Genomic DNA, 24120 nt, shown 5'->3' on the forward strand with positions numbered 1-24120 from the left:
CACTGCCCCGGCCCAGGCTCCTGGGTGCTCACCGGCTCTCCCCCGGTCAGCTGAAACGCGAAGCGAGCCCCAGGGCACGGCCCACAGAGCGCAGTGAAGGCACCGGCGCCTCTGGCCCAGCGTTGCTTGGGCTACGGCCGCTGAGTGCGGGCCGGGGGCTCAGGGCAGGGATCCTGCTCCAGCCTTCAGCTGAGTTACTGGGGGGCACCTTCTCTGCCCTTATGGTACAAGCATGGGTGTGCAAGGAGCCAGGGCTGGGGGATCAGGGCCCTGGCAGGGCGGGGTGGGGGAGGATGGGAATGTGGGACCTGCAGGGGAGGGCAGGGGAGCAGGGGGGCTGGCCTTGGCCTAGCAGGGCAGGGGAGGGGGCACTGGCAGAGCAGGGGGGGATGTAGGACAGGAGCAGGGCTGCTGGGGAGCCCAGGGCTGCAGAGAAATCCACCGGGCCGCAGGCAGCTTTGCCACCCAGGTCACAGCTCTGGGGCTTTTAAACCCTCCTGCCCCTGGGCTGTCAGCACCGAGCCCTGCCCCCCAGGCAGCGAGGGTGGCTTGCAGAAAGCTCCCGGGGGGGTTACTGCTGGGGCCAGGGCAGCCGGCCTGGCGGTTAGCTGCCTTTGGCAGTGGATCTGCGGGGCTGTGTCGGGGAGCTGATGTGACCTTGGCCCAGCTCTCTGTCTGCCGGCGCTGAGGTGAGGGCTGGCAGCACTAAGGGGCCCTGCTGGAGGACCCCCCAGGGCAGGAGGGAGGTTCTGCAAGGACCACCTGTGTCTAGAGCTGGCCCGCAGGGGAGGTGGGCCCAGGCCCCAGCCCACACAGGACAGTACCGCAGCCTGTTCGTGTCCAGAGGAGTTTAATGAGAGACCCCGTGCGTCCCGGTGTGGAGCCCAGGGCATGGCTCCCAAGGCAGGCAGCCTGCTCCAGCCCCGGCCTGGGTTCCGTCCCTGCCCCTCCTGGGCAGGGCAGGGATGGGTGAAGAGAAGCCGGCAGCTCTCTGGCCCGTGGTGCCGCCCGCAGTCCCCAGGCTGGCCTGGCGAAGCCCCGGTGCCATGCAGGGCCGGTGGCCGCGCTGGGGTTACGCAAAGAGGCGGATGGTGGCGTCGGCGCCCGAGGAGAAGAGCCAGGGCTGGGTGGGATGGAAGAGGACGTCCAGCACGCCCAGGTCCCGGGCCGGCGCGTGGCCCTTCAGCACCTTCACGGGCACGATCAGCGGGTTCTGCAGCAGGTCACTAGGACAAAGGGGACGGAGTAATTGGGGTTGTGACCCTGAGACGCGCTCGGGCACTTGGCTGCCCACCCCACACACCCTGCCCAAGGACGTGGGGTGCTCCAGTGGGGGCCGCACCCCACAGAGGGCCCAGAGTCCGTGCCCATGGGCGGCAGGGCTGGCTGCCCTCGCCCTCTGGCACTGGGGGCTGCCTCCTGTCACCCCCCTCCCCCACGTCTGGTCGCACCGTGGCGCCAAGCCCTTCCCTCCCCCCACGCCGGGGTCGCCCCACCCAGGCCCGCGCGTACTTGTAGACCATGCCGTGGCAGACGATGACGCTCCCGTCGTCCGAGCCCGAGGCGAAGAGCGGGTAGTGCCTGTGGAAGGCCACGCTCCTCAGCGCCTTCTTGTGGTGTCTGCAAGAGACCCCCCCAAGCGCCGGTCAGTGCCAGGACCCGCGGGATCCCCCTCAGCACCCTGCGACGGGCCCCTGCGTGGCTGGGCGGTGGCTAGGGGCCCTGCCGCAACCAGCCGCTGAGCCATCTGGGACAGAGCGACGCCAGCCTGGGCGTGAGGGGGAGATGGGGTCTGACAATCCTGCTCGCGGGTTGGGGCAGCCAGGGGGGTGAGAACTGCCTTGGGGCTCCCCAAAGGGGGCAAGGAGCAGCTGATCCAGCTGAGGGAATCCGGCGCTGGGCCGGGTGAGCAGTGAGATGGCAATTGGCGGGGGGACACGCAGCAGGGAGAGACGCCTCGTCCCTACAGTGCTCTGGGGAGACCCCCAGAACGCCCCCATGCCAGAGGGGGTGATGGCAGAGCTGGGCCTTCCCTGGAGCCTGGGCAGGGTGCCAGCTCCCGAAGGGCAGGGAGCAGCCTGGGCGCAGATGCCCGGGGGCAGGACCAAGAGGCTGCCCTGGGCCAGGGGGTGGAGGGAGGGGTGGCGGGGGTGGAGAGGCAGGTGAGCTTGAGCCCAGCTGCACTGGGCTGTGGGGAAGGCGGAGAGGGGAGGTTGGGGGGGAATGTGGGCGTGCGGGGCAGGCGGGAGGGGGTGGCTGTGGGTAGGTGGAGAGAGGAGGCTGCGGGGAATGCGGGCGGGTGGAGGGGGGCTGCGGGCAGGGGGGCAGCCGGGCAGGTGAGCTCGGGCCCAGCCGCGGCACGCTCACCTCAGCACGCGGTAGGGCTTGGTGGACAGGTCCAGGTCGAACCAGGCCAGCTTGCTGTCGTAGCTCCCACAGATCAGGTTGTCTCCTGCCCGAGGGAAGGGGAGTGAGCTGGGCACTGCCAGCAGCCACGGCCCCAGCAGGGGTGTCGCACGCACCGGGGTCCCCGGCTGCAGCGGCCAGGCCCCCCCGACAATGTCCCCCTGTGGCAGCGACTCGCCCCCACCCAACACCGGGAACCCCCCCAACATTGCGCCCCTCCCCCCACCACCAGGGCCCCCCCGCAGCAGCATCGTGCCCTTCTGACACCAGCCCCCCCTGCGGCAATGTGCCCCCCCACCCCGACTGTGGCCACGTGGCTGAGGGGACAGGATCCTCCTGCCACCCCCCATCCTACAGGAGCTCCCCCACCTCCCTCCGCAGCCTGGCCGGGGCTGGGCAAAGGAGCGCACGTCGGCCTGGTGGCTGGGCCCCATCCCCAGGACGCCCCCCGCCCAGGGACGGCAGGGGCAGCGCCCAGGGCGGCTGCCGGGGGCCCCACGTACCTGCGGGGTGGACGGCCATGCTGGACACCCACTTGCAGTTGGTCAGCAGCTTCTTGGCGAGCTCCTGCTTGAGCAGGTTGTAGAGGCGGACGTAGCGCTGGGTGGCCACGAAGAAGAAGGGCCGCAGCGGGTGGAAGAGGACGCACTGCACCTGCCCCTTGCTCCGGCGGAAGGGGCTCTGGCTCCAGCGCTTGCTGGCCTGGTGGATCAGCACCTGCGTGTGGCCGTCGGCAGCCAGGACGCTGGCCAGGTAGTCGCCTCGGGGGTGCCAGGTCACCTGCTTCACGGGCTGCGGAGCGGCACGGCCAGATGTCAGCTACGGCCTGGGGCCACGGGGAGCTGCGCAGCCGGGCTGGGAGATGGGGCGCCCCACGGCAGCGGCGGGGCCAGGGCTGTTCGCATGGCTCAGTCCCTAGAGCACTCCGGGTCCGGGCGCTTGGACCGCCCCGGGAACCTGGCTCAGTCCCTGGGGCGCTCCGGGTCCGGGTGCTCGGACCCCCCGGGAACCTGGCTCAGTCCCTGGGGCGCTCTGGGCCCGGGCGCTTGGACCCCCTGAGAATGTGGCTCAGTCCCTAGGGCGCTCGGACCCCCCGGAAACCTGGCTCAGTCCCTGGGGCGCTCTGGGCCCGGGCGCTTGGACCCCCTGGGAACGTGGCTCAGTCCCTCGGGCGCTCGGACCCCCCGGGAACGTGGCCGCTGGCAGAACCCGAGCAGGCCAGGCGAGGTGACATGGGCCCAGCATGTGGGGACACCACTCACCCTCCCGCGAAGCGCTGGAAAGAGTTCCCCACCCCGCTCCAGCCCCCCCGCGCCCCAGCCCCCCCCGTACCTTCCCGTGCCGGATGATCAGACGGACACCTCTGCTGTGCTCCGCGCCGGCCGCCACGGCCCAGGTGACGGGCTGCAGCCGCTCCTCCTCCGGCGGCGCGTAGCCCTCGATCAGTTGGTCCGTGGCTGCGTACAGCAGCTTGTCCCCGAGGCAGGGGTTCACCAGCAGGACGGACTGCTCCCTGCGGGGGGCGCTGCGGGTCAGAGCCGGGGACAGGGCCTGGCGCTGCCCCCTTGCCCTGCGTGCTCACGACAGCCTCGGCCAAGGCCTATGGGAAGGGGAACCACTGCTGGGGCCCCAGGGGGCCTGGCCAGTGTCCCACCTCTGCCCCCAAGAGCTCTGAAATCCCGCTGCACCCTGGGGGCCAGCACTGGCAGAGAGCAGGGGAAGGGGGCAAGTGATGCCTAGGGGGGGCACACAGGGAGGAGATGGGGGCTGGGGGTGGCCAGTGACCTGGAGATGAGAGGGGGGTTGGGGGGGGGATCATCGGGCTGGGGCGGGTCACACAGAAATGAGATGGGATGTGGGGGGTGTGACGATGTGACGCAGCAGGGAGGGGGGAGTGTTGACCTGGGAATGTGCCCTGGGGACGGGAGACCTGAGAGCCTGTCACCTGAGCCAGGAGGGGGAGGGGGAGGTAACACCTCTGCCCAGGAATGTGGACGGAGGCTGCAGCAGGGAACCTGCTCGGTGGGTTTAGTTTCAGTTTGGGGCTGGGTGGAGGAACACAGGGAACCCCAGGGCTGGGGTCTAAGCTCCCTGCTCCCCCAGAAGGACTTCACTGAGGGGTCCTGGGTGTACCCACAAGCTCTGTTTTGGACTGTGTTCCTGTTGTCCAATAAACCTTCTGTTTTACTGGCTGGCTGAGAGTCTCAGTGAATCCCAGGAAGAGGGGTGCAGGGCCTGGACTCCCCCACACTCCGTGACAACTGGTGGCAGCGGTGGGATCTACTGCACCCCGTGAACGGCGCTTCCTGCAGTAAGTGACTGGGGAACAGTAAAACGAAGGGGGATTGACGGGGACCAGGCATGCTGAAGATTCAGAGAGAGACGGTTCCAGGGGGTGGTTAACCCCTGGGAGTGTGTGACCAGAGAGAAGGACTTTTGCAGTAACAGGGTCCCCCGGGGGATTGCAGCGAGCGGTCCCAGGGGCGGAGGAGTCTGCAGCTCGACCCTGGCAAAGAGGTGGTGACCTCAAGAAGGACTGGCACACTAGGGGCTTTTCCTGGAAACCGTGGACAGCTGCCCGGCCTGCGAGTGGCCAGCCGGGAGATGTACGCTAAACGCCTTAAGAGCGACCTGGTGGAGCTGTGCAGGCAGAGGGGGCTGCGCGTCGGGAGGTCCACCAAGGAACAGCTGATTGCCCAGCTGGAGGAGAGGGATCGCTTGGATGACCCGATCCCTGTCCCTGAGGGAAGCCGCCCGGCGGACGCAGCGTGGGCCCTGGGGCCTGACCAGGCTGGGAGGGGTCAGACTGCTGCCCAGGACACCCCGAGACCCTTCCTACCTATGCCTGGGGGAGGGGTTGTGGGAAGCCCAGCGAATACCGAGGGCCCCCTGACCCCAGCAGCCAGCAGGGGATCCTCCCAGCGGAGCTCCCCATCCCTGGAGCGGATGCGGCTGGAATGGGAGAGGGAGAGGAAAATGAGGGAGCTGGAGGATCATGAAAAACAACGTCAACATGAGGAGAAACAACGTCAACATGAGCAGGAGGAGAAGGAGAGGGAACGTCAGGAGAAGGAGAGGGAACGTCAACATGAGCAGCAGGAGAAGGAGAAACAAAGACAGCATGAACTGGAGCTGGCCAGGCTGAGGAGCAGTGGGGCCCCGGCTGCGGTGAGTGAGGGGGGACCCAAGACTGCAAGGAGCTTTGATAAGTGCTTCCTGGCCCAGCGGAAGGAGGGGGAGGACATGGATAGCTTCCTGACGGCCTTTGAGAATGCCTGCGAGCTGCACAGGGTTGACCCTGCAGACAGGCTCCAGTTCCTCACCCCCTTACTGGACCCCAAAGCCGTGGAGGTCTACAGCCGGATGACAGGGGCAGAGGCAGGGGACTATGAACTGTTCAAACAGGCCCTGCTCCGTGAGTTTGGGCTGACCCCCGAGATGTACCGGAGAAGGTTCCGGAGTCAGCGTAAAACGCCTGAGGTCACCTACCTACAACTGGTCAACAGGATGCAGGGATATGCCCGCAAGTGGACAGCGGGGGCCCAAGCTAAAGAGGACCTGCTTGACCTGTTTGTACTGGAGCACCTGTATGAACAGTGCCCTTCCGACCTGAGGCTGTGGCTGGTGGACAAAAAGCTCGCGAACCCCCAGCATGCAGGGCAGCTGGCCGACGAGTTTGTGAACAGTCGGTCAGGGGGTAGCCGGGAGGAGTCCCAAAAGAACAGGCCCCCCCCGATGCAGAGAGAGAGTCACCATGGGGCCTCCCAGCGGGGAAATAGGGAGAACCCCCTCCAAAGGGGAACGCCTGGTGTCGGGCCCCTCCGACCCGTTCGAGGGGACCAACGTGACCTGAGCTGCTATCACTGTGGCCAGAGAGGCCACGTACGGGCCCAGTGCCCCGGGCTCAGGGACACACTGAGCAGACCCAACCTACCCAGGGTTAACTGGGTAGGGACTCAGCTGGACGAGGGGCAGGCGACCCAGGAAAGGGGGGCTACCAGTTTGCCACCTGCTCAGGAGGGAAGACTACCCCCAGCCAGCCCCGCCAGAGGGCTGGAGGCTCTGGACTCAGGGTGCTCGGTTTACAGGGTGGGTGCGGGGCTGTCCCTCCGGAGAGAGTGCCTTGTTCCCCTGGAGGTGGATGGGAGGAAGGTCAATGGATACTGGGATACGGGCGCGGAGGTGACGCTGGCCCGGCCCGAGGTGGTGGCCCCAGATCGGGTGGTGCCCAACACCTACCTGACCCTGACGGGGGTGGGCAGGACCCCATTTAAGGTGCCCGTGGCAAGGGTACACCTGAAATGGGGGACCAAGGAGGGCCCCAAGGATGTGGGGGTACACCACCATTTGCCCACTGAAGTTTTGATGGGGGGGGACCTAGAGGACTGGCCAAGCGACCCCCAGACCGCCCTGGTTGTGACCCGTAGCCAGAGCTGGCGAGGGGCACTGCGACCTGACCCTGGGGAGGGTACCACACTGGAGGCGCGAGACCCTACTCGGGTGGGGAGGGAGCGCCGAGGGGCACGGCTCAGAGAGGCTGCGGCCTCAGACCTGGCCACGGAGGGGGAACCGGGCCCCATCCCTTCCCCAGCCGCTGAGTTCCAGGCCGAGTTGAGGAAAGATCCCTCCTTGCGGAAGCTCAGGGACCTGGCCGACCTCAGTGAGGGACAGACCATGAGGAGAGGCTGCCAGGAGAGGTTCCTGTGGGAGAAGGGGTTCCTGTACCGAGAATGGGCTCCCCCAGGGGAAGGGGAGTCCTGTGGGATCAGGAGGCAGCTGGTGGTCCTCCAGAAGTACCGCCGCAAGCTCCTGTCCCTGGCCCATGACATCCCCCTCGCAGGGCACCAGGGAATCCGGCGCACCCGGCAGAGGTTGCTACAGAACTTTTACTGGCCCGGGGTCTTTACCACCGTCCGGCAGTATTGCCGATCCTGTGACCCCTGTCAGAGGGTGGGGAAGGCCCGGGACAAGGGGAAAGCGGCGTTGAGACCTTTGCCCATCATAGAGGAGCCTTTCCAGAAGGTGGCCATGGACATCGTGGGGCCTCTCAGCAAGACGACCCGGTCGGGGAAGAAATACATTCTGGTGGTGGTAGATTTCGCCACCCGCTACCCCGAGGCAGTGCCCTTAGCTTCCATTGAAGCAGACACCGTGGCAGATGCGCTCCTGACCATGTTCAGCCGAGTGGGGTTCCCCAGGGAAGTCTTGACAGACCAAGGCTCCAACTTCATGTCGGCCCTGCTCCGGTGCTTGTGGGAGAAATGTGGGGTCCGGCATGACTGGGCCTCAGCGTATCACCCCCAGTCCAATGGGCTGGTGGAGAGGTTTAACGGGACGCTAAAGATGATGCTGAAAACCTTTATGAACCAGCACCCGCAGGATTGGGACAAGTACTTACCTCACCTGCTGTTCGCGTACAGGGAGGTGCCCCAGGAGTCTACCGGATTTTCGCCTTTCGAACTGTTATATGGAAGGAGGGTGAGGGGCCCCCTGGACCTGATGAGAGAGGAGTGGGAGGGGAAGGCCACTCCCGATGGAGAGTCAGTGGTGGAGTATGTCCTGACCTTCCGAGAGAGACTGGCTGAACTCATGGGCCTGGCCAGGGAGAATCTGGCCAGAGCCCAGAGGAAGCAGAAGGTCTGGTATGACCGCACGGCGCGGGCCCGTGCCTACGCCACCGGGGATCAGGTGATGGTTCTCATCCCCGTGAGAAAGAACAAACTACAGGCCGCCTGGGAGGGCCCGTTCAAGGTCGTCAAGCAGCTCAATGAGGTAAACTATGTGGTGGAGCTGTCGAACCGGGCCCACCACCGCCGGGTGTACCATGTGAATATGATGAAGCCATATTATGCCAGGGGGAATGTGGTGTTAGCTGTGTGTGGTCAGTGGGAGGAGCAGGGAGATGACCCTTTAGTAGATCTATTCCCTGGGACCAGAGCTGGTTCCCCCCTGGAAACAATCCCCCTCTCGGATCAGCTCACCCCTGCCCAGCAAGCTGAGGTCAGGGGGGTGCTGCATCCGTACCGACAGCTGTTTTCCAACCAGCCTGGACGCACTAATCTGACTGTCCACCGGGTGCAGACAGGGTCGCACCCGCCGATAAGATGCTCCCCCTTCCGAGTCACAGGGAAAACTGCTCAGGACCTGGAAAGAGAGGTCCGGGACATGCTGGCTTTGGGGGTGATCCAGCCATCGGCCAGCCCTTGGGCCTCGCCGGTGGTGCTGGTCCCCAAAAAGGATGGGTCAGTCCGGTTCTGTGTGGACTATCAGAAGCTCAATGCCATCACTGTATCGGATGCCTACCCCATGCCCAGGCCGGACGAGCTCCTAGACAAGCTGGGAGGAGCTCGGTACCTTACCACCATGGACCTTACAAAGGGCTACTGGCAGGTGCCGCTGGATGCAGATGCCCGGCTGAAATCGGCCTTTATCACCCCTCTGGGGCTCTATGAGTTTCTGACCCTGCCTTTCGGCCTCAAGGGAGCGCCGGCCACCTTCCAGCGCCTGGTGGACCAGCTCCTGAGGGGGATGGAGAGTTTTGCCGTGGCGTATATTGACGACATCTGTGTCTTTAGCCAGACCTGGGAGGACCACGTGTCCCAGGTTAGACAAGTGCTGGACCGACTCCAGGGGGCTGGGCTGACTGTCAAAGCGGAGAAGTGCAAGGTGGGGATGGCTGAAGTATCTTACCTGGGCCATCGGGTGGGGAGCGGCCGCCTAAAGCCGGAACCGGCCAAGGTGGAGGTGATCAGAGACTGGCCCGCTCCCCACACCAAAAAGCAGGTCCAAGCCTTTATTGGGATGGCAGGATACTACCGAAGATTTGTGCCCCACTTTAGCGCCATAGCCACCCCCATCACTGAGCTATGCAAGAAGGGGAAGCCAGACAAGGTGGTCTGGACCGAGCAGTGCCAGGAGGCTTTCCGGGCGCTGAAGGAGGCTCTGGTCAGTGGCCCAGTTCTAGCAAACCCAGACTTTGACAAGCCCTTTGTGGTGTTCACCGACGCCTCCGACACGGGACTGGGGGCGGTGTTAATGCAGGAGGATGAAAAGGGGGAGAGACACCCCATCGTGTACCTGAGCAAGAAGTTGCTACCCCGGGAGCAACACTACGCGGCCATCGAGAAGGAGTGCCTGGCCATGGTGTGGGCCCTCAAGAAACTAGAGCCCTATCTCTTCGGGCGACACTTCACCGTCTACACCGACCACTCTCCCCTGACCTGGCTGCACCAGATGAAAGGAGCCAACGCCAAGCTCCTGAGGTGGAGCCTGCTCCTGCAGGATTACGACATGGATGTGGTCCATGTGAAGGGAAGTGCCAACCTGATAGCGGATGCGCTGTCCCGGAGAGGGGGCCCCGAACTTCCCCAGGTCACTGGTCACAGTGACCCCGCTCAGTTCAGTCTCGAAGGGGGGAGAGATGTGACGCAGCAGGGAGGGGGGAGTGTTGACCTGGGAATGTGCCCTGGGGACGGGAGACCTGAGAGCCTGTCACCTGAGCCAGGAGGGGGAGGGGGAGGTGACACCTCTGCCCAGGAATGTGGAGGGAGGCTGCAGCAGGGAACCTGCTCGGTGGGTTTAGTTTCAGTTTGGGGCTGGGTGGAGGAAGACAGGGAACCCCAGGGCTGGGGTCTAAGCTCCCTGCTCCCCCAGAAGGACTTCACTGAGGGGTCCTGGGGGTACCCACAAGCTCTGTTTTGGACTGTGTTCCTGTTGTCCAATAAACCTTCTGTTTTACTGGCTGGCTGAGAGTCTCAGTGAATCCCAGGAAGAGGGGTGCAGGGCCTGGACTCCCCCACACTCCGTGACAGGGGGTCACAGGGCTGGGGAGGGGCTGGCGGGTGTCACACAGAGAGGAGATCGTGTGACCCCCCACCCCAAGATGAGATGGGCTGGGGGGGTCACAGGGCTGGGGAGGTGCTGGGGGTCACATGGAGATAAGATGGGGCAGGGGGTCACAGGGCTGGGGGGTGTCACACAGATATAAGATGGGGTGGGGGGTCACAGGGCTGGGGGTCGCAGTGGGGGGGTGTCAAACTGAGATGGGACGGGGGGTCACAGGGCTGGGGGTGTCACACAGAGATAAGATGGGAGGGGGGTCACACGGCGATGAGAAGGGACGGAGAATCACAGGGCTGGGGAGGGGCTGGGGGGTGTTACACAGAGATATGATGGGGTGCGGGGGTCACAGGGCTGGGGGTCACACGGTGATGAGAGGGGATGCGGAGGTCACAGGGCTGGGGGGGTCACAGAGAGAAGATGGGGCGGGGGGTCACTCACACAGCCACGGCCACCAGGCAGACGGCGGGGTTGGGGTTCCAGGCGACGCTCTTCACCACGCCCTCCACCGGGAGGGTTTTCATGCAGCGGGCGCTGCTCACCTCCCAGAACCGCACCGTGCCGTCATCGGAGCCTGCAGGACAGGCCAGCGGGTGGGTCCCCGAACAGGCAGGGGCCGGGCCCCGTCCCGCGCCCCCCTGGCCAAGGCAGGCAGCGGGAGAGCACCGTGTCTGGCCCCGCGGGTGCTAGCTCCAGAGCAGGACGGGAAGGACTCCGCGGGGCGTCAGGGAGCCCGTTTCCGCCCACAGCTGGGGTGCGGAGCAGCAAGGACCTACCGGGCTGGGCTGTGGCCAGAACATGGTGAGCTCCCAACAAGGCCTTGGCACCAGCTCTGGGCAGGGCCATTTACAGCCGCTCGAGGGCAGCTCAGCACCCCGGGCTCCCTGAAGGGGAAGTGGGTCAGCATGGACCCAGGACGAGCGCCCCTGCTGAGCTGCCCCCCGGCAGCACCGGGCTCCTGGCGCCGCACTGGGGCCCTGAACTGGCCTGGCTGTGAGGGGCGAGTGCCCCCTGGAGCAGCTGCTGTCCAGGCTGGTTTGCTCTGGGCTCCTGCAGAGACCCAGAGCCGGGGCTGGGTGTGAAGGGAGAGGGGCAATCCCTCCCACGCTCGCCTTTTAACGCCTGATCTCACCCACTTTCCAAGCCCGTAACCAGGAATCCAGCGGTTGTGAAACTCCCAACGGCACGCAGGCCACCCCACGGGAGCTGCCAGCCCGGAACCGCCGGAGCTCGACGTGCCGTTAACCTGCCCTCTGCTCCCAATGCCCTGCGTGCCAGCCCGCTCCCCACGCTGCCCAGCCACGCAGGAGACGCAGCCTCGGCGTGGGGAGCCGGAAGTGGATGGAAAAACCCATGGAATCAGGGATTGCCACGAGCGTGCGCTGGGACGGGGCGATGGTCCTATCGCTGGCACCTGCCTCGTGCCCAGTGGAACTCAGCGCTCCGGAAGCGAGTCACGGGGCCAGCCGGAGCGGCCGGGGGCCGCACGGGCAAGGTCTGGGATCGAATCTCCCCTTGCCCTGGGAGCCAGCCCCAGGACTCTCCTTCCTTCACGTCCCCTTTCAACCAGCTGGCCCCTGCCATGGGAGAGCCCGGCGGGCAGGGAGGTGGCTGCTCCTCGGGTACACACACAGCTGTGACAGACACATGCGGAGGAGCCCAGGCTGCTGGGTGCCGCCCCTCGCCAGCACTGAGGGTCTGCGAGGCTCCGGGCCGGCCGGGCACCACCCCCTGGGCACAGAGAACTTACCTGACACCAGCCACTGCCCGCTGGGGGAGATGCTGAGGCAGCGCACAAGGCTGGTGTGCCCGCGGTAGACCTGGGGGAGACAATGAGATGGGTGAGTGCCACTCGCTGGCGTTCAGCTCGCCCGGGACGCCCCTGCACACGCAGCAACGAGCCCTGGCCTGGCGGCTGGGGACTCCAGGTGCCCTTCTCCCCTGGCTAACGGGCTCGGGCACCTCTGGAGGCACTGGGACGCTGACGCCAGGGCTAGCAGCTCCGCGCAGCCCGAGCTCAGTCTGCTCCAGCGTCCGTCCCCAGCTCAGGCCTGCGCCTGCCAATGGCCACAGCTGCCTCCAGCCCTGGGGCAGAGATGGGCCCGGGCCATGAGGGGGGCTGGAGAGCGACGGACAGGCCCACGTGGGGTTTGAGAGCTGTGACTGCTGCTGGCCACACGCGGTGTGAAGCTGCTGTACCCCTCTCTCCCGCTGGGGCCAGCTCCATGCCAGCTCTTGGACTGATCTGGCCACCCACGGCGTCTGGTCCTGGCAACGGCACGTCCTTTCTCTTGCTCAGAGGACGATGCCCCAGGCCACACTCAACCTCTGGGCAGGGGTGGGTCCACAAGAACATCAGACTGGCCAGACGGGGCCCTACCAAGGGTCCCGCTAGCCAGGGGTCCCATCTTCTATCCCCCAGGAACTTTTCTTTTGGGAATCCAGTTATACTTTGGGCCTTCACAACATCCCCTGGTAGCGAGTCCCACAGATTAACTGTGCGTTGTGTGAAGAAATACTTCCTCTGGTTTGTTTTAAACCTGCTGCCTATTAAATTTATTGGGTGACCCCTGGGCTCTTTTGTTACGTGAAGGGGTAAATAACACTTCCTCATTCACTTTCTCCACCCCAGTCATGATTTTATAGACCTCTAGCATATCCCCCCTTAGCCGTCTCTTTTCCAAGCTGAACAAGTCCCAGTCTTATTATCCCTCCTCATACGGCAGCTGTTCCAGACCTCTCATCTCTGCTTTTCCTAATTCTAACGTATCTCTTTTAAGGTGGGGCGACCAGACCTGCACCCAGTACTCACGGTATGGGCAGACCAGAGACTGAGATGGGGCATTATGATACTTGCTGTCTTACTAACTGTCCCATTCCTAATGGGACTGGTTCATGTCCCGGATGAGGAGCCTTTGTTACCCCTTATCACAGCTTCAAATGTCAGGAGTCAAGGTTATTCTCCCCTATACGCCTAGTGACGGGGTGTCTGGGTGGCCTCCTGCAGCAGGGAGTTCTGCGGCTGCCCTGGTCCCTATGTGCCCCCTTAAGCCCTGTGTTCTGGGATGGGGAAGGAGGCTCCCATCATTGCTCACTGCCCCCTTCTGAGCTTTTCTTTCCAGCCTAACTAATCCCCCTCTTCCAGACCCCTCAGCCTCCTTCACTCCCAGCCCCACCCTGGTCTCTGTCCTCCTCTGTGTGCCCCCTCCCCTCGCTCACGGCAGCCCTGAACACCACAGGGCTGCATGGCATTACCAGGGCCTGCGTGGTGGGGAACGGCTGCAGGTCCCGCGGCTTTGGCAGCTTGGGGATCAGGTCTTCTGGGTCCACGTTCACCTGCAAGAGAACCAAGCCCATGTAGCGCACAGGGGGCTCAGTCTGCCCCCCACAGGGTCGCCCCACTTGGGGGTGCCGGGCAGCAGGCTACTGGCCAGGGGACACTGCTGCATCCCACTCCGTAAAGGGGCAGCAAGCAGGAGCCGTACGGCAGAGCTTGCTGGGCTGTGAGGTGTGTGTGTGTGTGGGGCGGGGGGGGTTGGGAGGGGGGATTGCCTTCAGCTGGCCCCTCGCTGCTCTAAGCCAGCCCCAGGAGTCACTGCCTCCCCAGTCCCTGGCGTGCGAGGTGGGTTTCCTGCCCTTGGCTCTGCTGCTGCGGGAGCGACCGGGCCCTGGCTCCGAGCTCTGCTGCGGCAGTGGCCCAGGGCGCCCGAGCCAGCGCCCCCCGGCTCACCCTCATCTTCCTCTGGCGCGGGCACAGGTAGAGGTCGAGGCAGCGCTCAAAGCGCTCGTGGATGAAGCGGGCGTAGGCTGGCACCGCACGCAGGCACCGGTGCTGCTGGGGCAGGACGTTCAGCTTCCGCTCCGCCACCTCCTGCTGCTCCCAGGCCAGCTTCTGCGGGGCAAAGGGCAAAGGTCAACAGCTGGCCCCCAAACCAGACCCCTCTCCTAGGACCTGCTTTCCGTCCCCTCCCCAGGGGGGCCTCAGGTGCCCAGAGCCCGGCTGCCAGGGGCAGAGGGAGCGTCTGAGCCTGGGAACCAAGCCCGTGGCAGCACCGAGGGGCCTGGCCCAGAGAACTGCTCCCCAGCACTGGCCACAGACTCACAGAAACATGGGGCTGGAAGGGACCTCGAGGGGCCATGGACTCCAGCCCCCTGCGTGGGGGCAGGGCCGAGGAACCCGAGTTTGTCCAGCCAAGGACGGGGACCCCACAGCCTCCCTGGGCCGTCTGTTCGAGAGCTTGACTCCCCAGCCTGTTCCTAATCTCTGACCGAACGCTCCCTCGCTGCCAGTTCAGCCCGCTGCTTCCTGTCTGGCCCTCAGTGGCCCCGGAGCAGAGCCGGGCTCAGGCCTGTGGTAGAGGCCGGGGATCAGGGCTGAGCAGAGCGGGACAGCGACCTCTCGTGTGTGCACCCCGGAAGGACATTAGCCCTTTTCGCAGCTGCACCCCACTGCTGGGTCAGGCTCAGTGTGGGAGCCGTTGTCACCTCGGCCCCTTCTCAGCAGTGCCGCGGCCTCGCCACGGGGTCCCCACTGGGTAGCTGTACCTTTGCACTTGTCTGTATTGAATTTCACCCATGCCGAACCTGCCCGCAGCACCCTCGGGAGCTCCCCGCACACAGAGTGCGCCCTCCATAGCCCCATGAGCCCCCCAATACCCACACACAGCCCCCCTCCCCTCGTGGAATAACCCCCCCCCCATACACAGACAGAGCACCCCCTCCTCGCCCCTCACCTCCTCCTCGCTGAGCAGGTACTCGGGCGGGGGGTTGTACGACTCCTCGTGGCCCGGCAGCCGCAGCTTTGGGGCTGGCACGTGCATCTTGTGGCGCCCCAGGATGGAGTTGGGGTCCTCCTGGGCCCAGAGGTCATAGTAGGTGGGCGTGTCCTCCTTGGGCTTGCGAGGTTTGATCCAGCCCATCTTGATGGCATGGACCAGCTTGGAGACCTGCCGAGCAGGGAGAGGCCACAGACGGGTCAGCGCCAGGATTGGGGGGGGCCTGGCTGGGGGCCCAGCTCTGGGGGCAGCTGGCGCTGACAGGCTCTTACCTTCTCCTTCTCCAGGAGGGAGGGAATGAAGCTGCGCTTGTCGGCTGGGCGGTTCGTCACCGGGTGGATCATCACCTGGCTGCTGAAGAAGTCAATGGCTGGCTGGGAAGGGAGAGCAAGGGGTCACTCCGACTGCCCCGGCCCTCTGAGCAGGGATCAGCCCGGCTCCTTCCCTCGGCCCACTGGGTCCCCGCCCAGCCTGGGAAGGCAGGAGGGCAACATGCTGCAAGGGAGACGTGCTGCACCACCAGCCCCGGAGCTGGCGTCCCTGGGGGAGGGGATGGAGCCCCCCTGGAGATGGTGTCCCTGGGGGGAGGAGGGGAAGGGGAGGGAGCCCCACACAGGCCCAGCCCCAGAGGTGGTGGCCATGAGGGGAGGAGATGAGGCCCAGCCCAGGAAGGCAAGGAGGCTGCGAGGGAGATGCACCGAACGACCAACCTCAGAGGGGGAGGGAAGAGAGCCCCGGAGGTGGTGGCCGTGGGGGAGGGGAGGGAGCCCCCAACAGGCCCAGCCCCGGACGCGGCAGCAGGGTCCCCTACCTCATAGGGGTTGACGTGCACGTCTCCGAATTGCCCTTTCTGCAGACGCTGCACCAGCTCCACCTGCTCGTCCGTCAGCCTCAGGTCCACCCCCGTCTGCTTGTCCTGCACCGTCCGCCTGCGGGAAAGCGACACGTGAGGGGCGAGGGCCGGGCTGCCGCATGGTCTATCCCCGTGGGGCCCATCAGGAGGGTGCTCCGCTCCCAAAGCCCATCTCGGTGCTGGCCTGCAGGAGGCAAGCCCCCTTCCCGCATCCTCGAACCGGCCCCTGGCCGGCAGTCCCCTCCTCCCAGAGCCGGCTCCTCCAGGGCAGGGGCAGGACGCGAGGCTGCAGACCTGGCCCCTTCGCCAGCCCTGCCTTGGCTGGGAGTGAGTGGGAGGGGGCTGGGCCCGGGTGGGCGATGGCGGGACTATGGCTCGGCTCCCGCCCCCCACAAGTGCACAGAGGGCTCTGCAGGGTGCAGGCAGAGGGACGGGGGGAGCTCATTCTCCAGGCTGTGCCGCTCTGCCCACCGGCCCGCAGGGGGAGAGCTGCCGGAAAACCACGGCAGAGAGCCCAGGGTCCCAGCCCCCGGCCAGCGCGGGGCGCGTGAGAGTCTGCTCTGGGTTCACTGCTGCGCAGAGTGGCACAGAGGGTGCTTGGGGCTCTGCTCCCCCCGCACGGGGCACAGGGGCACCAGCAGGCGGGTGGAGCAGCCCGGATCCCGTGCTTGGGGAGGAGACACACAGGAGCCAGCCGAAAGCTGAAGGGCTGCCCCATGGGCTCCGAACACGGCAGTGCATCGAGCTTTCCCAGGGGAGCAGGCTTCAGACACCAGGCAGGTGGAAGCCCATGCTGGGGCTGCCCAGGCTTTGGAGAGGGGGACGTGCACCCCTTTATCCTGCCTGGGAGCGTGACCCCAGGCTGGGGCGGTGGGAGCGCTCATGCCCCTGGCCTGGAACTCAGGGCATTCCTGGGGGAAGCAGCGGGACCCCAGCCCCTCACCAGTAATCGGGGTTCTCCATCTTGTCCAGGAACTTGTCCAGCTCGTCCTTGGTTCGGACCGGCTTGTAGATCCTCTTGCCATCCAGGTCGTAGCCGATGTGCGGGTAGTCCTGGTACCACTCCATGGGGATGTTGCCCACTGTGTTACGCACGTCCTGCAGTGGGACAGGCAGCGGGAGGTGAGTTCGCACGGTGCTCCGCCCTAGTGAGTCTCAGAGAGGATCAGTCTGACCTCCCATCTAGGCCAGAGACTCGCCCCCAGACCACTCCTAGAGCAGAGCTGTTAGAAACAGCCCGTCTGATCGAAACTCTGCCAGCGATGGATAATCCACCCCCCCTTGGTAAGGCGTTCCAAGGGTTAATTACGCTATTCAAAATATACGCCTTCCGTCTAGTGTGAACGTGTCTAGCGTCAGCTTCCAGCCACGGGATCAGGGCAGACCTCTCTCCGCTAGCGTGAAGAGCCCACGATTAAATGTGTGCTCCCCATGTAGGTACTTACAGACTGTGAGCAACTCACCCCTTAACCAGCTCCTAGTTAAGCAAAACAGACGGCACTCCTGGAGTCTCTCGCTCTAAGACAGGCTTTCTAACCAGTTAATCATTCCTGACTCTTCTCTGCACCCCCTCTCCAATTTATCACCCTCCTTGTACCATGGGCACCAGAACTGGACCCAGGATCCCAGCAGCGCTTGTACCAGGGCCAGATACAGAGGTACAATAACTTCTCTGCTCCTCCTCAAGATTCCCCTGTTTATGCATTCAAGGATCCCAGTAGCCCTTTTGGCCACAGAGTTGCACTGGGAGCTGATTATCCATCACCCCATCCCCAAATCTTTCAGTCACTGCTTCCCAGGACAGTGCCCTCCATCCTGGAAGTACGGCCTGCTCTGTCCCCAGAGGGCTACGCTGACATTAGCCAGATGAAAACACGTTTTTGTTTGCCTGCGCCCAGTTCACCAAGCGAGCCCAAGTGCTGGGTCAGTGACCTGGCCTCTTCGTTATCTGCCACTCCCCCACATTTCCGAGTCATCGGCAAACGGAACCAGGGATGGTTTGATGTTTTCTTCCAGGTCACGGATCGAAGTGTTAACTAGCGCAGGGCCAAACATCGATCCCTGGGGGAGCCCTCCAGAAGCTCACGCACTCGGTGAGCATTCCCTGCATACGGTTGTTCTTGGAGAGCGTGTGTAATGCCATCCCGCCGTCTGAGCACATCACAGCACCACCGTCACCTCCTCCCCCTTCGGTCCACGTGCTACTGCACCTGTGTGCCCGCCCCCGCCTCCACCCCAGCAACCTGGACGGCTGGCAGCCCTCGCTCCCCACCCACCCCTCCGGCTGGCTGCAGATCAGCGTTCTGCTCTGCTCTGCCTGGGCAGAGACCCAGGTTCGCTTCTCTCCTTTTGCTGGGCCTGCCTTGAGAAACCCTGGTCAAGATGGCGCAAGGCCCGCAGGGACCTATCGGCTTGACCGGCTGCAGGGTCCCAAAGATGGCTGTGACCGTGTTCGACAGCCCAGGGTGCGCCAGGAGCTTTCTTGGGAGCACCGGTGCACGTGTAGGAGACAGCCGGCCGCAGCGTCAGCACCCTCTCTGCAGAAACTTCTGCAGCCAACACAAGTGCAGATGGGGATGAGCCTCCTAGGAAAGGCTCCTGCCTGCGGGCCTCACCCCTCAGCAGGTCAGCTGCAAACACCCCAGGCATCATTTCCCCGGCAGCTGGCATGCCCTCCGGCTCCACTCTCCCCAGCCAGTCCCCATCCTTTCGCCCCAGCTGGCCTGCCCTGCAGGGGAATGGGCATGGAGAAGGGTCCTACGCCCAGCTGAGACTCTCTCTCCAGAAACTGAAGCCATTCTGTGCCCTCCCAGGGGACGGGCAGCAAATCCCAGCTGTGACCCACCAGTGCGCCTGGCTCCCCCATGCCGTGCTCCATGGCTGCCACGTTTGTTCCAGCACACCGCCGGCAGCATGCAGAGCCCTGGGCGGAGGAACGGAGCCACAGGTCCCTGCAGTGGGGGGAGACTGACAGCCCCAGAGCTGCCAGCAGCCAAGCCAGGCCAAAGGATGCCAAAGGCCCTGGGCAGATGCTGGGCATGTGGTGCCCTCCCCCAGGGCTCTGCAGGCTGCAGATGGCTCCGGGGGCTCCCATCCTGCCCTGGGTCATTAGCAGCACAGAGCAATCCCTGCTCACTACGGATGTAAAGGGAACAAAGGAGCCCTGGGGGCGATATGCCTGCAACCCCCCCTCGGCCAGCAGAGCGTTCCCAGCCTTCCGCTGCCTGCCGGGGAAACAACATCAAGGTAAGCACCTGGCACGCCTCACTGACCCCACCAGGGAGAGTTTAAAGGCCTTTAACGGCTTCCTGATTGGAACCATGGCCAGGCTGCAGCCGAGGGCAGAGCGCTCATTACCCGCAGCACAGGGAGGTCCCCCACTGGCCTTCGCAGGCTTGTTAAACACACGGGCAGGGACAGGGGCAGGGGCCGGGGCTGGTCAGCCGCGCACGTTCCAGCACCAGTCCCTCACACAGGAGCGTGCCTCATTTCCCAGGCCTCAGTCGCCAGGCCCGCTCCCCCTGCGCCTGCACAGACAGACACACGCGGGCAGACATGCCCAGAGACAGACCGACCACGGCCGTGCCGCTGGGTTACACACACGTGCACGCCCGCACACGGCCACCCAGAGACAGACCGAACACGGCCGTGCCGCTGGGTTACACACACGTGCACGCCCGCACACGGCCGCACAGAGACAGACCGACCACGGCCGTGCCGCTGGGTTACACACACGAGCACGCCCGCACACGGCCGCACAGAGACAGACCGACCACGGCCGTGCCGCTGGGTTACACACATGAGCATGCCCGCACACGGCCGTCCAAAGACAGACCGACCACGGCCGTGCCGCTGGGTTACACACACGTGCACGCAGTGCGGGGAGAGTCGCACGTCTGCTCCAGTGGGGCTCCTGCACCTTCCTCTGCAGGCCCTGGGGCTGGCCCCCATCACAGCCTGGAGCCCGGGCTAGCTGGACCTCGGCTCTGATCCCACCTGGCAGTGCCTCTGAACACACACAATTAACCGTACCGAGAACATGGACAGCCCCCTCCTCCCAGCCGCTCCGGGGTTTGCAGCACACCCTCGTTCACTCAGCCCAGCGCAGCCCATGGGACCCGCGGCCGGCCTCGTCCTTAACACAGGCCGCAGGTCCCAGCATGCCATGCAGCTGCGCCGCTCGGTCAAGGGAGCACCGCATGCTGGGACCCAGCTGGGACTATCTAAAGGAGAGGGCAGCGGGGGGAGGTAGTTGGTGCCCTGTCATTGCGGGGAGCTCAGGACAGCACCCCATTGCATTCAATAGGCCAATGGCTGTGACCTGCCTCCAACCCACCCATTGGCTCTCTGCATTGGGCCAGGCGCGGGGCCAGAGGTGGCTCCCGCTCGCCCCCTCTGGAGGTGCCTGGCGGGCCCGGGGTTGAGCATAGCCAGCCCCCAATTAGCAGCTTCCGGGGCAGGAAGCGAAGCAGGGGTGTTTAAGGACCAAGCCCCCCGGTGGTGCAGGGCACAGGCTCTATGGGGCACAGGCTGCCCAGCGAGGAGGGGGCCAGTGAGCTGGGCTGAGGAGCAGACTCCGTGGCTCCCCCTGTCGCACCCCCCCGGGGAGGAAGGTGCGAACGTGACCTGCGCCCCACACTCTGCAGTCAGGGGCAACGCTCACTCGGCTGCACCATCTGGTCCCCATAAACACGTGCAGCACAACAGAGCCTCCCCAGGAAAGAGGCCAGGGGCCCCGCGGAGGCAGAGCAGCAGCCCCTGGGGCCACATCCATCACGCTCCAAGCACACGTCAGCACCGGACGTGCTCCGGCCCCGCTGGGACTCGGCCAGGAATTTCCCACTCAGGAACGGCCGGGCCACGGGAGCCGCCTGCTGCACACGCAGGAAGAAACAACGGCTTCGAGGGGAGCAGAGACCGTGGGTGTTACGCTGCCCGGCCCCCGTGCTCCGGGGTACCTGGGCTGGGGCGGGTGAGAGGAGACGGGCACAGAGCGAGCCGCAGCAGCTCCAGCTCGCCACCCGGCACTGTCCTCTTCAGCAGCCTGGCCATGCTGCTTGCAGACAGTGATGAGGGGACCAGGGCGCCCTGTGCCCATTCTGGCTTCCCCTGGCCTCTGGCGGTGGGGGGTCCCAGAGCAGAGGGCCCTGGACCAACGACACAGCAGCAGCTCCTGGGGAAGGTCCTCGGACCCCGACTCCAACGCCAGAACCAAACCAATGGCGGGGAGCCGGGGGCTGTCGTTCCTTGGCCGAGGCAGGGAGGAGGCTGTCACTGGCTGTTTCCTGGTGGGGGGGATGAGCTGGGCAATGTGCCCTGCAGCTGGTGCAGCGAGACCCAGACGATCCCAGGGTGGGGCACACCCGTGGGTATCTGCCCCGGGGAGGAGATCTCACTGGCATACCTGCACTGGAGGTAGCAGCCAGGCAGGGCAGCATGGCCACGGCAGCGCTCCAGCGCTCGGCGCGTTCGAAGGAGCTGCAGACGCGATGGTGACATGCCCCGTCGATGGCTGACCATGGTCTTGGTTCGCAGGTTCCTGGGGAGCGGCTGGGCAGGCCAAGGAGAGCGCCGAACTCAGGCGGATTTGTGTCCTCTCAAAGGACGAGCTTACAGAGGTGCCAGCACACGGCACTGTGAGGTGCCGGGGCAAAGCCAGCTACTCTCTGCAGAGCAAGAGATGGGAATCCGGGAGCCCATCTGATCCCGGGCAGCAGCTGAAATCAGGGGGGCTGAGATGCGGGCAGAGAGCTTGCTGGATGCGTGTCTGCCTCAGAGTAGGCAGGGAGGACCCAAAAGGGCCCAAGGTGACCTCAGCAAAGAGCGAAACTGAAGACCCGTGGAGGGTGCGGTGGAGCAGAGATGCAAGGAGCTTCTCTGGGCCCTGCAGGCTGGAGAATGGAGCCAGGGCAAGCAGCGACCCTGATCTCACCCAGTCACAAGGAGACTTGGAGCTCAGTCTGTTTAGCTTATCCCAGAGAAGGCTGAGAGGTGACGTGATCGTGGTCCACAAGCACCGACTCGGAAGAGATTTCCACCAACAGGTGGCTCCTTAGCCTGGCAGGAAATCCAGGGGCTGGAAGCTGAAGGTAAAAAACTCAGACTGGAAACGATGCAGATTTGTAACAGCGAGGGCCATTGAAACAGCTCACCTAGGGCCCGGTGGATTCTCCACCACTTGGAGTTTGTAAATCCAGCCTGGGCGTCTCTTCCTAGACTATCTGCTCTAGTCCAGCCAGGAGAGATGGACGGGCTGGAGGCAGGAGACACGGGGAGTTCCCTGGACCGCAGGTCAGACAAGATCGTAATGGTCCCTTTGAACATTAATATCTATGTATCAGGAGTTCCTCCCCTCCCAAGACAAGCCCCATGGTCCCAGTGTTCTCCTGGCCCCACAGACGAGTGAGGGGTTTCACAGACCAGCCCCAGTGTGTGTCCTTGTTGACCTGCAGCCCTGTCCTAGCCCACAGCCCCCTATACTGCCCCTATGCTTCACGCTGGCCCATTCTGGGACCACTTCCCCTCCCCCAAAGCGTTAGGCGGTGCATGGTGCTTATGGTGCACAGACCGGACCGGCCGGGATCAGGCTGCGCTGGGAGGATCTCTGCCCTGGGAGTGGAGGTGGCTAACAGACTGGAGGGGCTGCAGCGTAGCCCCAAGTGCCACAATGCAGCCTTCTTCTCCTGCGCTAAAGAGGGGACGCCCCTGGGAGGAAAGGGGCCAGCCAGAGACGCTGCACCTTGAGCCCTGTGACGGCGCTTCAGACCCGGCGCATGGGGCAGAGCTGCAGGCAGAGGCAGGCACTCGTGGGGGTGCTGAGGAGTTGGCTCCTGGGATGCAGCCAAGCTGTGACCCCCCAGCTGCGTGTCGCTAACCGTTCTAAGCCCCATTCAGCACTAGCCGAGCGGGTCTGCCCCGGCACACATCCCTCTAGCGAGCAGGCCCGGCAGCCAGCAGTAGCAAACGCTCGCTCTCAGATGGCCTCGGCCGCGCCCTGTGTAGTTAACACATCCCCGAGCGAGCGAGCGAGCGGGCGGCGCGGCCGGCAGCCCCCGCGTGAGGCTGCTGTCACTCAGCCTCACGGCTGGAAGTTGTTCTTGGGCGGGCCCAGGCATTCCTAGGCGCACATTCCTGGCAGCTGGAAAGCGTCCTAGGAAAGATTCTTTCCCCAGCATTCTCTTGAAAATATCCGGTCCACGTGGAGGAGAGGGGACGGGGCGAGCGCTCTGAGCCACGGACAGCCCACAGGCCTGGCTTGGTGCTGGCACTCAGGGCTGCAGGGCCAGACAGACGAGAGGAAAACAGGATCCAGGGAGGGGGCTGAGCGCGCCCTACCCTTCAGAACGACGCTCGGTAGCGGGGCAAGAAGGGGGTTAGATAGAACTGGCGGCTGCCCAACAGGAGGGCGTGCTGGCTGGGGTAACGGCCATCCATCTCCCATGCTCCCTGCCACCCAGGGAGGGACTGCAGCTCCTGGGCCCCTCACTCCTGCCTGGGTGTGGGGAAAGGCTCAGACACCGGGGAGCTTTCTCAGAACCCTGGTCCCATTTGTGTTTTCCGAGGAAGCAATCCAAGCTGCCCCCTCGGGGACTGTCCCCAAGCACCCCTCCAGCCAGAGAGGCAGCCCGAAAGGCATCGCCCCACACAGCAGCTAAAACCTGGGGCAGGGGAGGGATCCCAGCAGGGAGTTTCCGGACTCCACCAGACACTGCCGCACAGCCGCTGCCTCCCATGGAGAAGGTCCCACACCAGGCCCTGGGTGGGACGCAGACTCTCCCACTCCCTCTGAGCGGTCAGGTTGCCAAGCGACTAGCGAAGGGCCAGGAAGAGTGTCTGGTCACAAAGACACAGGGATCCCGGATCCCTGCTGGGAACCCAAGAGCTGCACTTCGTTTGCCTTGCTGATCAGACAGCAGCGACCCTCTGCTTTCCGGGAGTGGCAACAGTACACAGCGGGCCTCGCTAACTCTACGGCAAAGGCGGAGGCCCCGCAGGGCCTTGCTAGGCCACGCCAGTCTCCAGAGGAGCATGTAAAAGGCACAGACTCGCCTGATATTTGGAATCAGGGGGATGGTAAGACAGTTGCTTGAAGCGTGCAGGACGGTGCCAGGGGTGCTGTGAGGGACCCATCCTGGCATCTGTGCTTGTTAAAGAGGCAGAGTTTCTGGAAATCAGTGTGTTAGCTCCAGGTCCTGGCCTGATTCCAGCGCTGGTAATCGGACGCCAGCCTCTTTAAATCCACCTGCG

The 24120-nt window shown here is 64.6% G+C and overlaps 1 protein-coding gene across 3 annotated transcripts in view; it reads right to left on the reverse strand.

The window, feature by feature from the left end:
• Window positions 1-350: 350 nt before the first annotated feature.
• BOP1 (BOP1 ribosomal biogenesis factor) overlaps window positions 351-24120 on the reverse strand; it is a 109265-nt gene continuing 85495 nt past the window's right edge. Inside the window, exons 3-15 of one of the 3 annotated variants that reach the window (XM_074943661.1) lie at window positions 16817-16971; window positions 15832-15949; window positions 15293-15394; window positions 14979-15191; window positions 13976-14137; window positions 13501-13581; window positions 11996-12065; window positions 10687-10819; window positions 3739-3919; window positions 2910-3198; window positions 2368-2452; window positions 1513-1620; window positions 351-1226 (exon numbers count right to left, since the gene is read on the reverse strand). In XM_074943661.1, coding sequence (XP_074799762.1) covers window positions 1073-1226; window positions 1513-1620; window positions 2368-2452; window positions 2910-3198; window positions 3739-3919; window positions 10687-10819; window positions 11996-12065; window positions 13501-13581; window positions 13976-14137; window positions 14979-15191; window positions 15293-15394; window positions 15832-15949; window positions 16817-16971 — 1851 coding nt within the window. In that variant the 3' untranslated portion in view covers window positions 351-1072. The remainder of the gene's footprint in view (window positions 1227-1512; window positions 1621-2367; window positions 2453-2909; window positions 3199-3738; window positions 3920-10686; window positions 10820-11995; window positions 12066-13500; window positions 13582-13975; window positions 14138-14978; window positions 15192-15292; window positions 15395-15831; window positions 15950-16816; window positions 16972-24120) is intronic. The other 2 variants (XM_074943662.1, XM_074943660.1) reach the window with 2 other exon arrangements.

Source organism: Natator depressus, chromosome 2 (genome assembly GCF_965152275.1).
Source record: "Natator depressus isolate rNatDep1 chromosome 2, rNatDep2.hap1, whole genome shotgun sequence".
Classification (NCBI taxonomy): Eukaryota; Metazoa; Chordata; order Testudines; family Cheloniidae; genus Natator; species Natator depressus.